Source organism: Plectropomus leopardus, chromosome 1, assembly GCF_008729295.1.
Source record: "Plectropomus leopardus isolate mb chromosome 1, YSFRI_Pleo_2.0, whole genome shotgun sequence".
NCBI lineage: Eukaryota > Metazoa > Chordata > Actinopteri > Perciformes > Serranidae > Plectropomus > Plectropomus leopardus.
The window spans coordinates 8703026-8724736 of NC_056463.1; the positions used below are offsets into that span (position 1 = coordinate 8703026).

The 21711-nt window shown below is 40.0% G+C and overlaps 1 protein-coding gene across 2 annotated transcripts in view; it reads right to left on the reverse strand.

Annotated features, from left to right (window-relative positions):
- The window catches only part of itga11a (integrin, alpha 11a), a 68803-nt gene that overhangs the window by 36112 nt on the left and 10980 nt on the right, over positions 1-21711 (reverse strand). For both annotated transcript variants that reach the window (XM_042491529.1, XM_042491539.1), the window contains exons 2-10: positions 19167-19281; positions 4274-4386; positions 3653-3744; positions 3306-3420; positions 3032-3159; positions 1872-2020; positions 1645-1789; positions 971-1136; positions 370-440 (exon numbers count right to left, since the gene is read on the reverse strand). In XM_042491529.1, coding sequence (XP_042347463.1) covers positions 370-440; positions 971-1136; positions 1645-1789; positions 1872-2020; positions 3032-3159; positions 3306-3420; positions 3653-3744; positions 4274-4386; positions 19167-19281 — 1094 coding nt within the window. The remainder of the gene's footprint in view (positions 1-369; positions 441-970; positions 1137-1644; positions 1790-1871; positions 2021-3031; positions 3160-3305; positions 3421-3652; positions 3745-4273; positions 4387-19166; positions 19282-21711) is intronic.

The following is a 21711-nucleotide window of genomic DNA, read 5'->3' on the forward strand; positions in this document are numbered from 1 at the left end:
TGCAACCATTTCCTCCCAGATACAATCAAAAGGTGAAGTTAAAGGAAAAATAAACTATTCTGCAGCAGCACTGTCTCAATCTCGTCTCAGCCTCTCACTAGTATGTTTCCCCGGGGAACAAACGGTGTCTTATTACCCATCACTGCATGCTTGAAGTGGAAAAAGGCCTGTCTCTTCTGTCAGGGGCTCCTAAATCAGGATGACCTAAACCTCTGGGGCCACACAGCAGGCCCCTCAGGGGGGGACTGGAAAGTGATAAATGGCAGGTTTTGGGGAGGAGTTATGATGCGCCAGAAATTGAGACAATGTGTGTTGTTCCATATGTTGACAGATGATATGAGGCAACGCGGCAGCAGAAGTCAGACTCACCTCCACGTTGTGTGCGGAAAATCCAGCCTGAGACATCTGGAGGCCAAACGCCGTCCCGTTCTTACTGGTTCCTGTGTAAACAAATCAGTCTTTTACAGTTTGCTGCAGCAGCAAAGAAATTTAAGCTGCCAACCACAATTAAAACCTGAGAAGAACCAAGGTATTGGAGTCTTGATGTGGACTTTTCAGATATCAGAGACAGGCTTAATTTAACAATACCCCTGCACTTTATGATTATTTTCATGACTGAATATTTTATTCATCACATTAAGTGTTTAGTCTAGAACCACTGGAACCAGCCCATGTTTGGCATTTTAGCTTGATAAATAACTTCTTGATCAAATATATTATTACAATTATTTTTTACTGAGTAATTTACTAATTACCTTTTCTTCTAGGTTTCCCCTGCATGTCTCCTTTTCTTAAAATGCATAACATTGTTACACGTATGTGCTAAATAAATAAAATCAAGTATGAACCTACAGAATTAGCATCATAGGTCCTGTTTAAGGGCAATGTGATTCTTCTTTTAACTTCTTCTACTTTTTTATGTGTTGCTGTAGACGAATGTAATGCAGTTCAACTGAGTTCTGTGCAAAACCTTCCAAACTGAAGATGCGCTCTCCAAGTGCGTCCACAATATCCTTCAGCGCCGACTCGTCTGTCACGTTAAAGAAGTGTTTGTCGTCTGGGTCACTGGCGATGTACTTGATTTCATTGAGGAAGGCCTCGGGGTTGATTCCTCTTCGGTTGTAGTAGCCGAGAACCTGTGAGGAGAATATTAAACCATCTGTCAGTGTCAACCAACTGGATTAATCTGTCAAATCTAAAAGCCCTAAAACAGGTTAAAATTAGTACTCTTTGGGAAGGTTTCAGAGGATTTAGGTTCTCTACGTAAGTGCCAATGCTGTCAACAATTCCAGTTGGTTTTCGACAAAATGACTTCAGAGTTTTTGCTGAGATGCCTGGCGAAGCCACAGGATGGAATCAAGTGTGCCATTAGCTGCACCAGCACAAACCAAAGAATAATGTGGTCTGGAGGAGATCATTTACACCTTTAACTCACTTCCACTAAGCTTACAGTATTTGGAGCTCTCCGTGGGCTACGAGTGTTTTTGGCTCCATACTCAACTGAACTCCATGAGGTCACCTCATTAATGTTTATGGCGTTTTAAAGCTGCAGTGGAAATTTATTAGCCACCAGAAAACTAGGTTAAAACCTATAAAGTGTTAGCCATCTAACTCAGGTAAATAACAGGTCTATAGCAGACTCACAGCAATGGCATAACGGGTGATGCCGTCAGCCTCACTGTCCTCGATGGCTTGCTGCAGATCTGGACTGTCATGTGACTCTCCGTCAGTTATCACTATCATCACCTTCTTGGCGCCGCGCCGACCTCCTTGTTTGAAAGCTTGTGAGCTGTGAAAACATTTTCATTTTCATGTTCAGTAAATAAATCACAGAATGGAGGAGTAGTGAAGTAGTAACGGAGATACTGTACCGTGCTACGTTGATGCCAAGAGCTGTGTTGGTCTCCTCTCCACCTCGCTGGTTGATACTGCGTGCTCTCTTCACCACTTCCTCAACAGATTTGTAGTCGCTGAGTTTGAATTCATGGACCACCTTCTCACCGTACTGAACGACTCCAACCTGTCCAGAGAAACACAACGACAAATCATCTAAATCAACACAGTTTAGTCTTCTTGCAGTTAAAGGAGCTCCATACAGCATTCAGAGCATTTATACAGCAGCAAACCCCTATTTGCTTTGTAATGATTCAGTGGAGTCATGATGTCCTGAGCAGAGAATGAAGTCATGTTATCTCTGTTTGTTTGTGTTACAATCAGCGCTTCTCTGTCTATTGTTGCAGTGGACGGTCCGACTGCGTATGCATGTTAGAGACAATGGCAGTGAGCGACACAGACTTTGTGGTGGTTTTGTGTTTTTTTGGGTCATTTTCTGTCTTACTGAGGTCAATGTGTTCATCTTTGAAGTCGTTTTTTTTCTGTTTGTTTTGATTCTTGGTCGCTTGGTGGTCATTTTACATCTCTTTGTGATTGTTTTGCCTGTTTTTGTAGTTATTTTGTTTCTTTTTGTAGTTCTTTCCATCTTTTTTAGGTCTTTGTGTGTCTCTTTGTGGTCATTTTGCGTCTCCTCCTTGTTGGTAAGTGTTAATTTGAGTGATATTTTATGATCCCCTGACACTGTAGGCCCTGGGGTCTGTGCCCACTAGGCACGTTCAGTCATCCACCCATGCGTGTGTTTCCTACTGGCCACCCACTGTGTTGTCACTAAAGTGTAGCACTCACCTTCCGGTGCCCCCCTTCTAGGTTAGCACAGTTAGATCTGTCGGCACTGTTGCCTTTGTTAGCCAGCTCATGGAGTAAGCCCCATTCGCCAGTCTGAATCAGACTCTAAATCAGAGATATCCTCTGAATATCATGAACAGCTCCTTTGACTACAATGATGATTAGATATAAATTTCAACCAACACAGTAGCCTAAAAAATCTTTCTTGAACACAGGCACACATAAAAGTAATACAGAATATACTATCAGGAAATTACTTTTATGTAAATGTAGTCAAGTATTTAAATGTATCCAACAAGGAACATTACCAATACACTCATCTTCTTTTAGTATTCCTTCATTTTTTACACACCTGTATTTGTCCTGGTCCAATATAGAACTTCTGCAGAATGTTGATGAGAAAAGCCTGCACTTCATACCAAGGGTAGATGGAGTTTGAGCCATCCAAAACGATCACTATGTCCATATAGGTCTCACATCCTGGAAAAACATTTACAGATGAGACTTAATCACGAGAGCGCAAACACGCAGAAAACAGATGTTCATAAATGAGGAAATAATCCCCTGCTGTGACTAACAACTGTCCATGAGTGTTTGTCAAACAGGAAAGATACTTTACGGCTTACTCTGAAAGGCAGGCGCAATCGTTCTGGAGAACTTGAAGCTTGCGTTGACTCTGGAGCAAATGCCGGTGCTGTAGTAAGAGCTGCCGCACTCATAGGACCAGAGCGGCCCACAGGCCTGAGACATAAAAGAAAGCATTTATACAAGCGAGCTCAGCACATTACAGAGAGTTAGGTTCATGCTCTCAGAGAACTTCCATGGGGAGCACTGCAGTATAACAACCGTGTAATCAAAAGACTATCTTGTGGGATTTTTTCCATTTTGGCCATTGCAATTTTATTAAATGTGTTCTTACTTACTCAAAAGGTTCTGCAGCAACAGGCCGTCACGGTATGGGTTTTAAACTCACCACAAAGCTGTTGTCTTTAGGGTTTGATGTCAGCGTCATTCCCAGCCTCATCTTGTCCTTTCGCTCGGACACGTTGGTGAGAGATATCCTTCCTTGAGAGAAAATGAATCTCTTTGAGAGGATCTTGGATGCACAGACTCGTATTATATACATAAACACATTCACTATCCTTCAGAGAAAAACAGGAGTTCCACCATCTGGGACTTTGGTTTGTTATTGCTGTCTGGGCAGCCAAAGCAGCGTCTACATCCTCAGACCTAAACGTTTACTTGACAAAACTTCCTGTGCCTTCCTAACCGGGACAACACATGTGCAACTGGCATGAAGAGGCATGCGGTGGGATGTGTGGTGTAACACACATGTGGAAATGTACATTAACCAGTTAAAAAAAAAAAACAGTAAAATGTGGAACGATTGGTATGGTAACCACACTCCTGTTTCACACATGCCAACGTGATGTTTACTAAAACACATGCAGAGACGCGCACAGACATAACAACACTAATACAATACATGCATACACATTTATCCAGATGATACACATTAATGATTGTCACTGTTTGTAGTCGTGTATCTTTTGATTTTTGGTTAGAACGTGAGTGGGTTTTCAGGATATTTTACCTAAGTTGAGCTTGGTGCAACCATTGCCATTGGTTCGTCTGCTCAGGGAACATTTATAAACATCTCCCGTCTGGTAAGGGCCATTCATCTCATATGGAGCGCCCACTAATAACCTGCAAAGACATCAAAATGAACAAAAGTTAGCATCACTTACATATATCAATATTAAAGCCATACTATACCCTTAAATGACAATTTGTATATAAATTAGCTAATCCTTTAAAATACCAAAGTCACAAAAAAGCACAAACTAACTAATCAAGGCAGTGGTACACCAGTAGCTCCTGAATTTAGTGAGGTAAAATTACTGTTTTTGTCAGTGGAGTCCAGCTTTGAAGAAAGTACAGGTAAGTTTCACTTTTAGTGCAGTTCTCTGCCAAAAAGCCTGTCTTTTTGGCAAGAATTGACCATATGACTTGGATTATACTGTGCCAGTTGTTTTTAGAGTCTGTAAACAGATGTTTTGAAATTTGTTGTTAAACCCGTCCTGCATGAGCTCAAATGATCAAGAATATTCACCATCTTTGCTCACAAGCGGCATTTAGGAAAAACAAAGTTTTCTTTACAATATAGCACGAGGCGAGTAATCGATAAACAAGTGGTGATTTGGCAATGAAGTACCCTGTTAAAGTGTGCATTACACAATGTCTCAGCTTTTATTTACTGCCTGTTAAGAGTAATAGTAGAGTAAGATTGAAAACAGCTTTTGCTCTATCTAAGAATGAGTCTTTGTCTGGTATCCAATTCTCTGAGCGACATGACTGTGACTGTGGACATCAGCGACTGACAGAAAGCACACAGGCTGACCTGGAAGGTTTTAAAACTTTATTTATTCAAGGACGCTGACTAAGCATGTTAAATCATGTCCAGCAGCACTAGACTTCACATTCATAAACAATTTCACACTCACTTAGTAGCTGGCCAGTGCAACCAGTCATCTCCTCCAGATATCACCATGTCCCGATCAATCATTCGCATGAAAATTATTCAGCATTAGCAAAATATGGGGAAACACACATATCTTGTCTAAAATATGACACAATGCATTCTGCACTATTTTTAATGCCATGTGTGCCAATGTATGTGCCAGTTTCTTATTCAAACAATGTCTCCATGTAGTGACCAACATAAAGCTACAGAGAGGTTATGGTTAGACAACTAAACTACCTGAACAGAAGTTTTAGAAAGAGGGATGTAAGTTATTTACTTTTGCCATTAAGATGAAAAACAGACACAGACTTTTGATCTATTTTCTGTGATCCCAACAATCACTGCTGAATGATTCCCCGAACAATTTAATTTCATGTGGACTTTCCGATGAATAAAGCTAATTCTGAGGAATTTTGTCGTCATGGACGACCACAGGGTTTCGATTCGGGGGCTGCGTGTCAGAGTGCTGGACATTCTTCTAACATGACGTAGTGTGTGTGAGGAGTCGGTCATGCACTTGACTTCACAGTGAGTTTCCTGTGCGAGGTCAGTGTGGCCTTATAAATGTCAATGAAAGGTTTTAGACGACTTGACGTGATGGAGAATATAAAGTCGTCTGGCATGTTTACTTCAGGACTCATGAAGGGCATAAAGACCTTAAAGGGAGCCATAATTTACATGTATGTCAGAGATAAAAACTCTTATGTCATACAGGTCTTTTGTAGGTCTATGTTTTTATGGTGTTTATGAGCCTCAGTCCTATTCTTTACAATTACATGATGGACAATTTAAGTTTTTTTAATCTCCAATCTCTTTGTTTAACAAACAAAAAAGGTGTTCAAGTTGTTTATCGATTATTGACGATTTTCATAGAACTCCTTTCAGTTTTCCAGTGGCTGTTTAAAACACAAACTTTTACTCTGTTACACTTTTTTCAAATAAGTTGTACCTCTAACAGCTGTTTTTAATAACATATCTAGCTATTTATCATTTTTCTATTGAGAAAATGATTAATTGTTGAAGTGTAGGTGGAACAGAAAGTTTTGGACACTCCATGCCATGGGCCCAGACCAAGCGCCAGTGTTGATTAGTTGGGGATGAGATCACTAGGCAATTACAGATTTTGGCAAAACTTAAGCAATATTTTTTAAATGTCAATAAAACACAATTGCGAGATGACTATGTTTCCGCTGAGTGATGTTAAGCGACTTCTCTCGCAGTAACACTCCAAGAAGCATGGTGATGGATGTTCAAAACATTAGCAGGTTTGTTTCTATTGCAGCCACCGCACTAGCCGTCATTATTTCCAATCGATGTAGGCGTTTTATGCGAGCGATAACGGAAAGGCAAGCTCCTTATACATGGGAGCAGCCACGTATGAGGGATTTCTGAGAGGTGATAGTCCACAATTTCACAGAGGAATTGTGGATTCAAAACTTCTGGATGATCCAATCAGCTTTTGAAGAGTGATGCAATGCAATGCGACACCTCTTGTAGCGCCTGCTGCATCATGCCTGAAGGAGTCTGTTCCTACTGAGTGCATAGCCGTAGCATCATGTGACCTATAAAAGTGAAAAGTGTTTCCATCGCAGTTTTACGAAATTTGGCTTTTTCAAATCACCTGAAATACCACCTCATTGTATCTAATGAAGATATCCACTACTCAAGTACTTCTTTACAAAATCATTTTTTTTACTCTTACTCTAGTTATTTTAATGAGTACTTTCACTTCTACTTGAGCCAATGTAACTATAAAATATCAATACTTTTACTTGAATACACTTTTTGTTTCCTCTACCCACGACTAAGTGTTTCTCGCTATATGTTGTGATGTGTGTCTGCAATCACATGATATCTTTGTATAAAATGCATCATTATTTCTACATCTCGGCACTGTTAAAAGTCAAGAGGCTTAATGTCCAACCGCCTCAGGTTCTAAATATGTTAACAAATCACATGACACAAGACCGGCCGCAGCTCTATCAATACATGGGGAATTTTTCATAGTGTACTGCAGTTCATACAGTACAACCGATTTATAGTAAACATGCATTGTCTAAAGATATAACAATATCAGCATTTAAAAAAACTGAGAATATTGCCATAGTAACACAGCTGTACTGTTAAATAAGACCTAAAATAGTGATTTTAAGAAATATCAGCAGTAATGGAGTATGCTCACAATGCTTTTTAACCACTGAAAAAGCAGCAATAAATTCTGTAATTAAGTGTTACATTTAAATTGTTGTGTAAAAGGCAGAGAAAAGGAAATTTCAAAGCACTTTAGACAAAAGCATTACATAAATGAGGCCATTAAGCATTTAAAGTGCACTGTCACTTCTTGCTCCAAGTCTCCCATCAACTTTTATGACAATCCTCACATGATGAGGGACTGAAAAAGTACACTGAACACTGTGCTGCATAATCATAAGGCCTAAAAGTGTGTTTAGAGGGCATGAGGAACTGAGTGCGGCATCACAACTTGAAACGGTTGCACGTTATATCCTAAACTAATCACATTCCTGGAAAAGCTTCAATAAATACAGTGGGTCAACAAGGAATTTAAACAACTGTGCAGTCCAAGTGAAAATCACAGGGAGAGCGGTGGGCAAAGGAGCAACTCCCAGTTCAGTGGTGGTGCCCCAAAGGAAAGACACTCGACACCACTTTATAGCAACAGCAGACGGCAGCCAACCTCCTGCACAGACTTCTAGGTCAAAGTCTAACAATTAAAAAAAGACTGAATTTCAGCTTCAGGATTTCTAGGTCAGGCTGACAGCTGCTCCAATTTCCCAAGAAAACTGTTTGGTAATAGTTAGTGGAAAGGCGTGTGCTCAGAACCTCCATGTAAATGACATAACATGATGAGCAGGATTTCAGAGGAAATCAAAGGTGTCCTGGGGATTGTAACATAATAAGAATACACTTCATTAAGCATACTGTTGTAATATTTTGCATTTTAATATAATTTCTGAATTAATCTGAACACATTCCTCAAGATACCAAGACTGTATTCATCATCACAACCACCAATTTTTTCATCTGGGCAGAACAGCAAGGTAGAAGGAAGGTAGTGGGTAGATTTATTTGTCATTTCTAAACAAAGTTTAAAAAATGAACCAGAAGAGAGGGTATGTTTTTCTCCAAAAAGTAATGCCTTGTACAAAAATGTTTTCTTTTTTTCTGTAAGCTCATTTCACGACCACTGTCTAAAAAGACATTTTGACTTTGTACTCAGCAACAACTTTAAAATGACTCAGCTCAAATGTCAAATGGATTTATCAGCTTTTGCTATGAAAGCTAAAATCCTGCCGTACAGTAAAACATAAGTGTTCCTTTGAATTAGGACCCTGAGTTAAGTTTTGTCACTGTGACAACTTTGTTCTTTTATATTACTAGTGCAGTGCCTGTTCACAACATACCTGTTCATTACGGGGCGATTGCTTGGCTTCTGGTAACTTTTTCAAGAACAGCCGCACACTCTCCATTGTGCTTCCTTACGTCCCGAGCAAAACAAGCGCCACGACGTAGTTGCATCTCGTAGCAATGCTAGAGTATACACAGCATTTGTTAATAGCTAGCTATTTGGAACCAGGCTACTTCAGAGAACCATAGCATTCACGTTACATCAGTAATGCTTAAAATGCTTGAGTATGCTAAAATATAACATCTCCAGTCTCTAGAGTCTCCTTTTGTTACGAGGTTCTCACATCAGGGATTTAGACCCAGAGTTCACTTGACCCCAAAATCTGGTTTGTTTGATTGTTGCAGACACTGTATACCAAACTCAGGCGAAGTAGATCAATTCATACTCAAGTCTTCTTGATAAAGTGATCTCGACTATGGTTCATTTGTACTCCATTAGAGTGTGCATGAGGTGTTAACAGTACAGAAAAATGGAAATGGACTGCTATTAAATGCTGACGCCTCTATATCAGACAGCAGTGCAGCCTGCTGCTGACAGACTCAGATACAGCTTTGCCACCGCCTTGACCTGTAGTCACAGCACCAGCTGCAGGCAGAGCGCAGCAGCTCCTCCTCCGACCAGGAGCAGAGCATCACTTCACACCCTTTTCGACACTGTCACACAACCAAAATGTCACGTGGATGCTGATGCGAGTGGACTCAGGCGCCACACAGCATCACTTCTGTGAAAACTGGGTGACAGTAGAGAGTGAGAGAACGAGCTGCACCAAGCATGCCCTGAGGCACTGTAACAGTTAAATGGGGTCCTCACATTGAGGTCCCTTCTAAATATACAACACAGTGTGTACATAATGCACAATTAAAAAATATATACGTAGATCTCAAGAGCTCACACTTTACACTGCACTTCCTCAGAGCCATAGCAATACACCTCAGCCAACTATAACCTCAGCACCTATATCATATTCAATTTTATCTTGCAAAAGTTAAAAGTTTAAGAAGACTACTGTATACAAAGTACAATATAACAGAAAAATAGAAATTAGAACATCAATAATGTTTGTTTTTTATATTATTTGCTTTTTTCTTTCACTTTTTAGCAATTATAATCTGTTGCCCTGGGTTGCTGCATATAGTTCAACACCACACTAACTGTGGTCCTACAGGTATTAATAAAGTTGTATTTAATGATAACTGAATGCAAATTTCCATGACACCTGGACACACTCCTGCTGAGGAAGTCTGTGTGATACAATAAAGCCCCAGAATAGCAGTGGACATCTGTGGTGAGATTGTTAGTTCAACTTCTGTTTCCAAAAGTCAAGAATGAACTTTCAGGTTTGAGTTTATTTTTGTTGCCATGTGGCATGCCATCTTCATTTGTGAGTGTCTGTTAGGGCAGTTCTAAATGTGATGTGTTTTCAGGGCATATCCATAGAAAATTTTGTTATGATTTGACATTTTACAGCAGCAAATGAGGACAAGAGGAAATGTTGTCCAAACAGTCCATCACTGCACATCAAAGAGTCATATGGAAGTAAGCTTCAGTGTTATTACACCTGACGCCAACTTTTTAAAGTCTCACAGACTCTGGAAGTCATTTTCGCCACAGCGGCTCCGACAGGGCTCATATTTTCAAAGCTATTAATATCATGATTATGACTTCAGTTATTGCTGTCTGTTGGCAAGGGGAGACGCTGCAGCACAAGTTCAGGTCAGGATACAGCCACCTTGATGAAAAGGGACCATTGTTGCCTTGGACTTGGACGCCTGCCTCGGGGCCTCCTGAATTTCTCCAGAAGCTGTTCAAACAATCATGTTCCAGAGCTCATTAGGGTCGAATGCGAGCCTCAGTGCATCATCACTGCAGGAATGGTAATGACACCGAAAGAAATAACTTGACCCACAATGAATGCGTGGACATTTTCTACCGTGGTTACCGGGGGATACAGGATTTTGGGGTTTTGAGGAAGCGCCATCTCCTAGCCCAGGCTGTCATTAATGTGGTGATGTTTTTCATATTTGGAAGGAAGAGATGTATACGCTGTGAAACCACATCCCTGCCCCAAACATGAGTTGCTACTCCAATGTCACGCTTGCTCATCACATTCCAGTTGTCTGCATTAACAGGATATGTGTTGTTTTGTTAATGCTGCCTCATAAATTGCAGAACTGTAATGGTCACATAATAATTTTCCAAAGACATTCATTTAGCGTGTCTACTTTACTTGAGAGTATTGACCAGACAGTGACAGGGTGACTTATGAGGAGGCACATGCTTGTTGCTTTAACTCATTGTCCCATTAAGCATGTTAGTCTTTTTCAGGTCAAACAAAGAGCTGCCTCTGTTTTACTACAGGTCTTGATTCCCAATTCTGATTTATTGCCTATATCCCATTTTTTTGGGCCGCCTACTTACATCTACTCTGAAAAGTGACTCAAATCCAATATCTGCATTTACACTTTGCTTACGCTTGAAACAACATGCATCCATAAACGGATACTGGTATGTCCTCGTAAGCGTGTCTGTTTTTAAACGAAGCCTGTGGGAAACGTGTTCACGTATGCGTACTGGCGGAAGACCAACAAGAGCTCGCAGTATCTGTACACTAGTGTTTACATGCTACCTGGAAGCCTCCCCCACATACAGTAGTTTTAAATCAGACAAAGGGACTTGATGCTATAAGACTCTCTGTCTGTGTGACGGGCTTCCGCGAGCTCTCGTTGGTCTCTCACGCACGCATACGCAGCTTCCACACTAGGAGCTGCAGGCTCCAGACTACAACAAGGCTAAAAACATGGCACAAGTGAATTGTTTTTACAAAAATAGAGTCCGCACACTAGATGATGCTCCCATGAACATTTATTACCTCCACGTGTGACGTTTAATTCTTGTGTGAATTCTTGTCACTGTCTGGTCATACGCTGACATTAAGTTTCACACAATACATGAACAGCAGCCTCCTGGTTGAAGGTCTGGGTTTGTTTGTCCCATGTGGACTTTCTTGCTCTTTATACTTAATTTGTGTGCCGCACACCACAAAAGATCCTCAGTGACTCCACATTAACATTGTTTTTTGTGGTGCCAGCATGTAATTTGAGCACATTTTATGCCCACCACCACATAATGCATGTCCATTTCATGAATCTCTATATAATGGAGCTGGCCTGATACAACCTCACGGCCTGCCTGTAGAGTCCAATTTTACTACATTCAGTGTAACAGGTATCTATCGTCTAACTTAAATGCTGTCAAAATACTTCAAACTGCTGACATATAGGCATTGCAATCACATGACTGTGTGTGTTGTGTCTAAACTAAAACTGAATAGATCGGATTTGTTTTCCCGTCTAGCTCAGGACGTGTAAAAACAATTTTCTGTGCAGCTTTGAAAACGAGCTAAATAAAGGGAACACTATTTAAGGCTGGTGCTGAAAGACTTCACAGACTCCCTGCAGCTCTTTGTGGTGTGCAACTCGTAACCGAGCTAAAGAGTAAAGGTCAGGTCTCCATTGAGGAGACCCGGTACGACTGTCGAAAAATAAACAGTTGGAATAGAAAGTGGGAGGCTTCTGTGGTGCATGGCTCAAATATGCAGGTCCGTGTATCCCATCAGGTTTAAACACCCAAACTCTTCACCAACTGGAGGTGAAGTGGCCTCTTCTTAGTCCCTAAAGAGTGCCTGCTCTGGCAGAGTGTTTAGAGCACCATAATGCTCAGTAGACACGTGAGGAAATGACACATTCTTGACATTGTGACCTTTTCTCAACTTGGTAGCTCTATCAGCACTCGTGGACAGAAACTGTTAACAGAAGATGTCTCATTTTCGTGATGTCATTTTTGTGAAACTGAGAAAACAGTAATTTTATCCCGCTCACCACATGCTTGGGTAAGAGGAAAAAACATCTTAATGAAATGATTTCTTCGATACATGCTCTTCTACACATGCTGTTTCTTATGCACTTAAGCTCTTGCAAATAACTTGTGCAGGCACACAACATCAGCAAACACGACTTTCTTAATTTTGTCCTTGAAGTCCTTGACGTGTTTGAATTTAGCTGCACACATGTCTTACCTCAGGTTCGGGTCATAAAAACCTTTTTTTGTAACAGAGTCACTTTCCAGCTGTGATCCTGTTCCTATCCAAACAGAGCTGAGGGTTTTGAGAAATCAGACAGCTCTGGAAAAGTTGACCACGCCGCAGACTAGTGCAGATGCTCACAGGCAACATCAGTGATTGTATCAATTTAAATTCTCTCGAAAGCTCAGCTGAGGTGAAACCACTTCAGGGGAAAGTGGAGGTTAAAAAGTTAAAAGGCATAAATGACCAGGGAGGTGGACTGTCCACCTCAATTAATAATAAGTGTATCACTCAAATTACAGTTTCTACATGACTAATCTAAGTCACATTTGTAAATACATTAAATACAAGCTCACAGACCCAGACAGTCAGCAGAAATGCCCCCCTGAAGCGCTGACACTTGGTGAGCACATGTTCTGCTGCAGAGTTGCTGTCTGGCACTTCAAAGATGCTTTTTCATTCGCTTAAAAAAAGCATCAAATTTTGTCCTAATCAGCACAGATCATTGCCTCATCAACACATCCATCTTGAAGGAAACAAATACTAAACCCTCGTAAACCTCTTAGATGGCACACATGAAAATGAGACACATGTGAGGTTGAATTCATCACTTTCCCACATGAAAGCATCTCATCTGGTACCAGTGATGGAAAACAACATGCTGTAATAGTAAAATACTGTATTTAACCAAAATTTAGAGTATTTTTGACTTTCATACTCCACGCATGTATTTGTCAGCTACTTTCGCTAAAAGTTTTATTTAAAGGTTCAGTGTGTAGGATTTAGAGGGATACATTGATAGAAATTGAAAATAATATAAGAATGTTTTCTTTAGTGTATAATCATCTGAAATTAAGAAAAGTAGAGTTTTCGTTGCTTTAAAATGAGCCATTTATATCTTCATAGAGATTAGTCCACATCTAAAGAGATCGCCATGTGACACTGCCATGTTTCTACGGTAGTCCAGAAAGGACAAATCAAACACTGCCTTTAAAGAGAGCCATTCTTGTTTTCACACAGACCACCAAAGTTAGAAGCCTCTCCACAACAAGAGTGACAGAAAAAAAGTGTTTTTATTGGTTCCAATCAACGGGTCCGTTTGTTTTGGAGAAGGGATTTCTGTGAATAATTTGGCTCCCAATAAAAACCTCCTGAAAGTCTGGATCATAAGTTATCAGAGAAAAGGGTGAGCACATATAAGCAGGTGCTTGGCTAGTGGCAAACAGCGTCAATGAAACACTGACTTATAATGTGAAACTGTTTCATTCTGTGTTTTCACTGGTTAAAATCACCTGGATTATTTGGAGAGAAAGAGACTGCTGCGGATAATTTGGCTCATAGTAAAAACCTCCTCAATGTCTGGCTCACAAATAAGTTAAGCACATATTTTCAGGTGCTGGGCAAGCAGGTTGTCTGTGATGTGCCAAACAGCGTCAGAGAAACACTGATTTATATCGTGAAACTGCTTTATTCACTGTTTGTTGATTTAAATCACCAGGTCCATTTGTTTCAGAGAGGAAGAAACCTCTGTGGATAATTCAGCTTGTGGTAAAAACCTCCTGAACCATCAACACTAAAGGAATTCTAACCAAGAGTTCATACGTGGCACATGGGAGAAGTTTTTGCTGGTGGCAAAATGCAATCCTTCCCGCTAGATGCCACTAAATCCTACACACTGCTCCTTTAAGTGAAGAATCTGCAGACTTCCTCTACAGCTGTCTCATAACAGCTGGAGTCTCATATCTTTTCCCCACGCTATCACTGGTGTGAAATAAAACTATCCTGAGCGGCAATTTCTTCGGTTTTGATGTTTGGGTGTGTAGTTTAAATCAAGTATTATCAAATTTAAAAACAACATTATTTGCAAATCATCCTAATGATACTTTTGCACTCAATAACACTGTGTTATCGCGTCTCCCTCAGATCCTGCAACATTCCCAAGTCCAGCTGAGAGCTGTCAGATTAGATACACACACTCCCACAGACACACACACAAATATACTGTACAGCTTGAGTTTGTGCATGCAGCTGTGTGTCCACATACCCACACCTACGCACACCGCTGCACTGACTAAACAGTCTTTTTAAAACTAAACTCCACTGGGTGAGTAAGCCGTCTGACGGGGACACAAACGAGTCATAACGAAGGTTTAAACCAAAAGGGACACTCAGCACTGTGGACCACTGTAGCTTCAGTCAGACAGTAAACTCAACAGCCACAATATTGAAACAAAGCTTTATAACATTGTTAACATATTTAAAAATAGATATTAACCCTTTGAAATCTGGAGCGACATCACCTTTCTTGTGCTGATATAAAAAGCCTTTCTGAAGTTTTTAAATCTTTGCATCCTGTAAAAATTCGTGGGATGGGAAAAAGACAATAATCAACTTTTCTTTAAAAAAAAATAAAACAATAATAATAATAATTTTCAGGTAAATGACTTGTACTTCTTGCGTTTTGTTTTTTTGTTACAAATTTTTGGGTAATTTCTTCTGTTGTTGCTCACTGCCTTCTTCCAGTGTTATGAAAGAGAAATTAGCCAATTTATTAAGGTTTCAATTATTTTGCTTTCCTTGCATTGGTTTGAATTTCCAACACTTTAGTCCTCTTACACGTTATCACTCTTTTTTTAACTTATAATGAATAAAGGCACTTTTATACCAGGTGTATGGACAGCTAATAAAGATGCCAAATCTCTGTCCCTGCAGCTCCACTTGGCTGGAGGCTGTTTGTACAGTCTGTGCTGCTCTGCTCTGCTCTTCCACTGCAAATGTTTCCACCTCGTTCTCACACATTCACCTCAGACGAAGCAGCGTCTCTGGTGACCTTTATTCCACACAAATCAGCCTCTCAGACCTTTTCAGTTCTGGTAGACATGGTTGGCTGACAGCTGCTCCGAATGGCAAAGAAGTCGGATTTTATAGTGTAACCGACTCTGATCGACATCTGCAAAGGAAGACTTTGACTTCTGGCAGCTGGCAACTCTTGCTAGTTTGTCATTTTGCTCTCCAAGTGTGTCACTGTCCCTTCTTGTACACCAACGAACACACACTTTTGAACTCCCTAACTCCCCATTTAAACCTTAAAGGATAAGGCTGGTGATATTCTAGATTTTTATTATTGTCAAACAATGAAAAGACTAAAACCAGCAATGTGTCTCAATACTCTCTGACTCTCCAAATCCCTGACGTTTTTGCCAAATGCTACTCAAGCACATCTGACCTGTCCATTTATCAAGGAATATTTTTATCTGTAGAATCGTGAGTATTTATGACAGCTTGAGGGTTTTACTTGGATTGACTCTTACAGTAACTATGTGCTCATTACAATGCAGAAGCACCTGCATCATTAAGGTGTACTGGTATGGCTCACTGATGTGTTAAATGTTTAAAAAAGGGCCTCTGGTACAGAAGAGTCCACCATATCAAGTTACACAAACATTGTTAGTAGGATCAGTTTATTGTTGGTTTTGGTCGTTTCGGGTGATTTGTTGACAATAAAAAAGCCTGAACCTGATTCCAACCTAAATCCTAAAACAACCATTTTAAGAGGTGAAACAGGGTAAAATTGCTTTTCTTTCCAAAAATGGATCTCAATACAAGAGTGTATGTACACAAACACAGTGGAAAGCTCTCAATCAGCTTCTATAGTCCCTTCTACTTTGAGGTCACTAACCGACATTGTGATCTGAGATTTTATCAGCCAGCAGAGTGATTTAACTGCCAAGTGCAATATAATAAAGCTTCTTTATATAAATATGAAACTCTCTCACAATACTCTCTCTTTTCACACACACATGTCCGACACTATAGGCCTCATATGTCAGGCTGCCTGAGGGTGACGGAGGATAGATGACTTGCCAAGAGGAACAGTAAAATGGGACAGTAAGCACAGTATGTGATTTTTTGTAGCTTATTTACACTGGTCCCATTATGATGGAAGAAAAGTGCTTTGTGTGAAAATTGGAATTATACCATCAGGCTATTCTTTAATGACCGATAAATTCTTAATGGGACATGAACCAGTCTGACCACAATGTTGTTGCAACAATAATTACACTTATTCCATGAGAGATGTTGTCTCAACTATTACCCCTGTGGTTGGGGTTCAAGGTTTTCTGCTCGATATTTTAAAAATCACAAGCTGGACATACATTTTACTCAGCAGAGTTTGCATCAAATTGAAGTTAGTTAAAGGTTAGATTATGAACAGATTCTTGTGAGGCAATGATATATGATCCAAAAAGTCCAGATCCATGTATTTAACTTTGCTCTCAGAGTGAAAACACAGCACAGCATTTTACATTATCACAAATTTAACGATTTTTTCACGAATTTTATTGCTCTGGAAAGTTAGCATAGTTGTTTCATGTTTCCTCACACTGGTCATGGTGTAAATAGTGGTAACACTTTGGTCCAATAAAAAGGGTGATTAATGTTTACCTGTGTGTTTTATTGACCTGAACCTGGAAATTGCGCTGTCATGTTGTTGCATAAATGGGTGGGCTGCATTTCTGCACACAGTTCATCTGGACACAGCCTAAAGCTGCTGACACTCCCAACCAACTGAAAACAACAAAGCAGCGTTAAGGGCAGACTGTTGCATCGCCTCACATCGCTTGTGTTAGCCAAAATGTTGCACTTGCAACGTTGCACTTGCACATACGTTCTGTGCCTGCGTGTAAGGAAATAACTCTCCATGCCAACAGGTGGGACAAATGTGTGTTTGTCATTAAAAAGGGGAAACCCAGAGACCAACAGGTTTTTTAAAAAAATTTGGGATGATAAAATGAGACGAAGAATGAAGAGCCTTTTGTCAGTGCCCTCTTGACATTTCAAATTACAAATCAGAAAGCAATTACTTATTTTTAACAAAAAAAGTGGTTATTTAACTTTCTGTCTCATTTAGATGTGCTGTGTTTGCAGTCATGACAGTCAAGGTAAGTCTGCTGTTAGTCATGAATGTGGTGCTAAGCAATTTGGAAGCGAAGTCTTCTGTACTCATGAATACCGGGCTTCAGAAAACTGAAACTGTGTGCACTGTTAGGGAAATATCTAGTTATTTTTAATTTCAAGGTTAAAACAAAGCCCGGCATGGTGCTACAGTGGTTAGCACTGTCGCCTCACAGAAGAGAGTTTTGGGTTTTACATGTGGAGCTTGGATTTTTTTCTGTTGTGGATTTTCTCCAGGTTCTCCAGCTTCCATCAACAGTCCAAAAACATGCAGGTGTAATTTGTTGTCTGTCTCTACATTGTTGTCTGTCTCTGTGCATCAGCCCTGTGATTATCTGGCAACCCGCCCCGCCTCTGGCCCTGTGTCAGGTGGGAGGGGCCCCAACCTTCCCATGACTCAGAAAAGGATAAGCGGTTATAGATAATGGAGGGAGGGATGGATGGTTAAAACAATCAGATTGCTAAAAGGAGACAAAATGCAAACAATGGTTCTGGCCACACACATTCCTTCATCAACATGTCACACATTGTACATCTAAGCATCTACCCAACAAATAAGACTTCATATTATTCACTTATAAACTGCAAAAGGTCTCTTGTCAGGAAATTTTAAACATTTTAACAAACGACCAACGCTATCATTTTGCCAGTGACGTCATTCTGGGAGCCAACGAAGTCAGAGAGAATGCAGACATTGAATGAAATACATATAAGCAGAACTAATGATTTATACATACGCGCGCACACACACACACACACACACACACACACACACACACACACACACACACACACACAGACACAGACACAGACACACACACACAGACACACACACACACACACACACACACACACAGAAGTGCAGCTGGAACTCGACATGGTACTAGCACAGTGTTTGCTACCAGACATTTTTTTAGGCTGCCAGAAACTAATTTTGGCCACCACACGGTGCCAGTTGGCCTAATAATAGTGTGCATCAGGAGTCAGTTTGTGCGATGAGGTAACGAGATGAATGTAAGCTATCCAGCTCAGAACTGCAGTCTGTGTTGCAGTACAAATTAATGGGAGGAAAGCTTGCACACCACAGGAGAGGTACAGTAGATCACTATCTTTCTGGGGAAAAAAATAACTCACTGCCAAGTCAGACGGTCTGTCAGCGCTACAGCTTGTCGCTTGTGTTTTACAGTCGTCATGTAGTTGACCTCTTAATCTTTGCCATAGATCAACAGGGTAAACTCTGGCTGCTTAACAGAAGCTACAAATAAACATGATAATAAGAGATACTGATATTTTATGTCATAAGATAAACTGTAGATGAAAAAGTCTGACAGTGTAATCCAAGAAGTTATTGTGGTGTCAGAAGCAATCAATACAGAAATTTTCCCAGCTGTGCGCCAAGCTACGATAAAACAGGCACAGATCAGCAGAATTTGACATGAGTACTTTACAGGTGCGATATTTTGCATCTCAGCAGTATGTAAATCATATCAGCCTCTTACCACTTTTCTCCTCCAGCAGCCACGTGTTGCTGAACAGTGTATCCAAACTGCGCTTGTTTAGGGCCTTTGATGATCCTGAAGTTCTTTGTGTCGATGTTAAAGCAGTCAGAGAGACCTTGAAAAGGAAAAGAACATTTTTATGAGCATAGGCTAAAGAAGATCCCATAAATGTCCTGAAGTACCAAGTGCATCATAGATATACAACCTAATTGCAACACAAGTGCAAGCATTATGTCATGCAGTGTTCCTCGTGTTAATGGTAAAATAACAAGGTGCTCATTTTTCTATACCCCCTATAGAAAAACCTGTCCCTACATATTAAAACAAAGCCAAACAAAGGCTTGAAAACAAACAAACAAACAAAAAAGGATTTTTGGGGAGGACTGATGGTTCACCTCTCAGGAGGTAATCTGAACCATAGGAGTGTAGTTGCAAGGGGAATGAGTAGGTTTATAATGTAATTTGTTGTAAGATGTGTAAGTTGCTATGTATTGTATGTTGTTTCCACTGAGGACCGCTTTAGAAATATGTGTTTTTTGACTGCTATCCTCTGGGATTTTTTTGTCATAATGTCCCTTCTATAAACTGTGCTTTTAAATTCCCTTATTTTTGTGATCAAATTTAGTTTTGTGCAGAATATAATAACAATCTCATGCACATGTGCCCATATATTCCCCTCCACACCCCAGCTGGCTTAGAATGACCTGTGAAGTCTTAATGTTATAATTTAAAATAAATAAATAAAAATAAAAAATAAAAAAACAGACAGAATATTGCTTTTAAATTCTTCATAAAAATCAAATCAAGTAGGCTTGGGCGGTGTTTAGAATTGCAGTAGGTATGATTCTGAATACCACCAAAAATATAGACGTTCGTCTTTCTATTAATTAAACTGACACAAAGATGCTGTATTGAGGGGATGCAGTGCATGCACCATAAGAAGTCAGTCTCTACTGGTGGATCAGTAAGCTAAGAAAGGTTTTGACTGTGAGTAATGGGGGACACTGCAGGACCAAAAGGAAGAGACAGAGAGGGAAATATAGAGGTAGATAGAGCGTATTTTTACAACTAACTCAGTGATTTAAGGGTGTATTTTGACCAAACTAGGAGAGGCTAGCCAAGATGGTTTTGGTAGGTTTTAGTTTTTTTCTGTCAAGTTTGAATGAAGTGTGACAAACTTGAACTTATAAGGTGTATGGTTGTATTTTCCTGTTTAACAAGTAAAGTGCGTGTAATAATATTTCCTTTCCTTTCCTTTCTTGACATTTGAGCTAAATTGTGGTGAGGTAGAGCACTACAATGACCTCTATTGTCAGCAGTTAAACATTTCGTTTTTTTTTCCTTACACTAACACCATAACAAACCATATACCCTGGAGAAATGGCAAAAAGGAATGAAAAAATAGATACCGCCCATGCCTAGTTTGTAGTTCTTTACCATTACCATAACCTATACAAAACATGTAGGTTTCAGTGCCACGTTGTAATATCTCAGCAGTTTTATGAACGTCTGTACCAAAAAAAACTTTCACATCAACATTTATCAGAGCAGACAGTGTCTGGCTAAAGTGCAACAAACAACTGCCAACTCATTCTTACTCATCATTAAAATAATCCCTTTCCTGTCTCGTGTCTGTTTGTCTCCCTGTGCTGCTCTAAACACAGACTTCTCTCATAAAGACAACAAATACTAATTGTATAAGCATTGCAGAGAAACTGAGCTGTCACATTTGATTGACATTCATCCATCAAACATACTGACAGGAGTTTTGGTTATGCAGCATCGTATGAACTTTACCAGTGTTCTATAAAAAAGTTTGCCTGAGGTGTGCTACTTCACATGTGTAGGTTTCAAAAACAGGTGCTCTTTGGACTCAAGGACAATATTGACCAAAAAAGGTGGTAAAGGAGGTTAGACTTGTTATTTCTTTTGTCAATAAGTCAAAACCAAAAAATTCCAGGGCACACTGTGCTGCAAAAGTTGAAAAGCCTTTAATAAATGGGTTTGACCACTATGCGTTTCAACTTACAGTCATCAGGGCATGTAACAACAAGAGGCAGCTCACAGATATACCAAGGCTGATGCCAGGTGCCAGGCAATCAGAGAAACACTAGATAATTGTTACCAATGTTTTACTCCCAAAAGAGCTCTTTGAAAGACACACATTGAGCATTTAATAGGTCTAAATCTGGTGTAAGAAAGATGCTAAATTGTTGATTTGGTGAAGGAGCTGAGAAGACCCTCAAAGTGTTCTAAATGAAAATAACAAAACACATGCAACACATCAGCACCTAATCTCTTGCAACTGCAAGACACAGCAGGGAGTTTTGTTTCGATATTGCAGTTAATGTTTAGTGAAGTGTAACCCGACAGGTAGCAAGAGGGTAAAAAGTAAAAGCTGCTGTGGGACATGATCAAAGCCAATCCGTTTTCCCAAATGTGTACTTAACTTCTCTCACATCTCTTGACAGCTTACCAGGTGACAGAAAAAAAGTAGCGAATGCCTGTTTCTCATTAAAATACCAATCAGAGAAGGTAAGCTTTT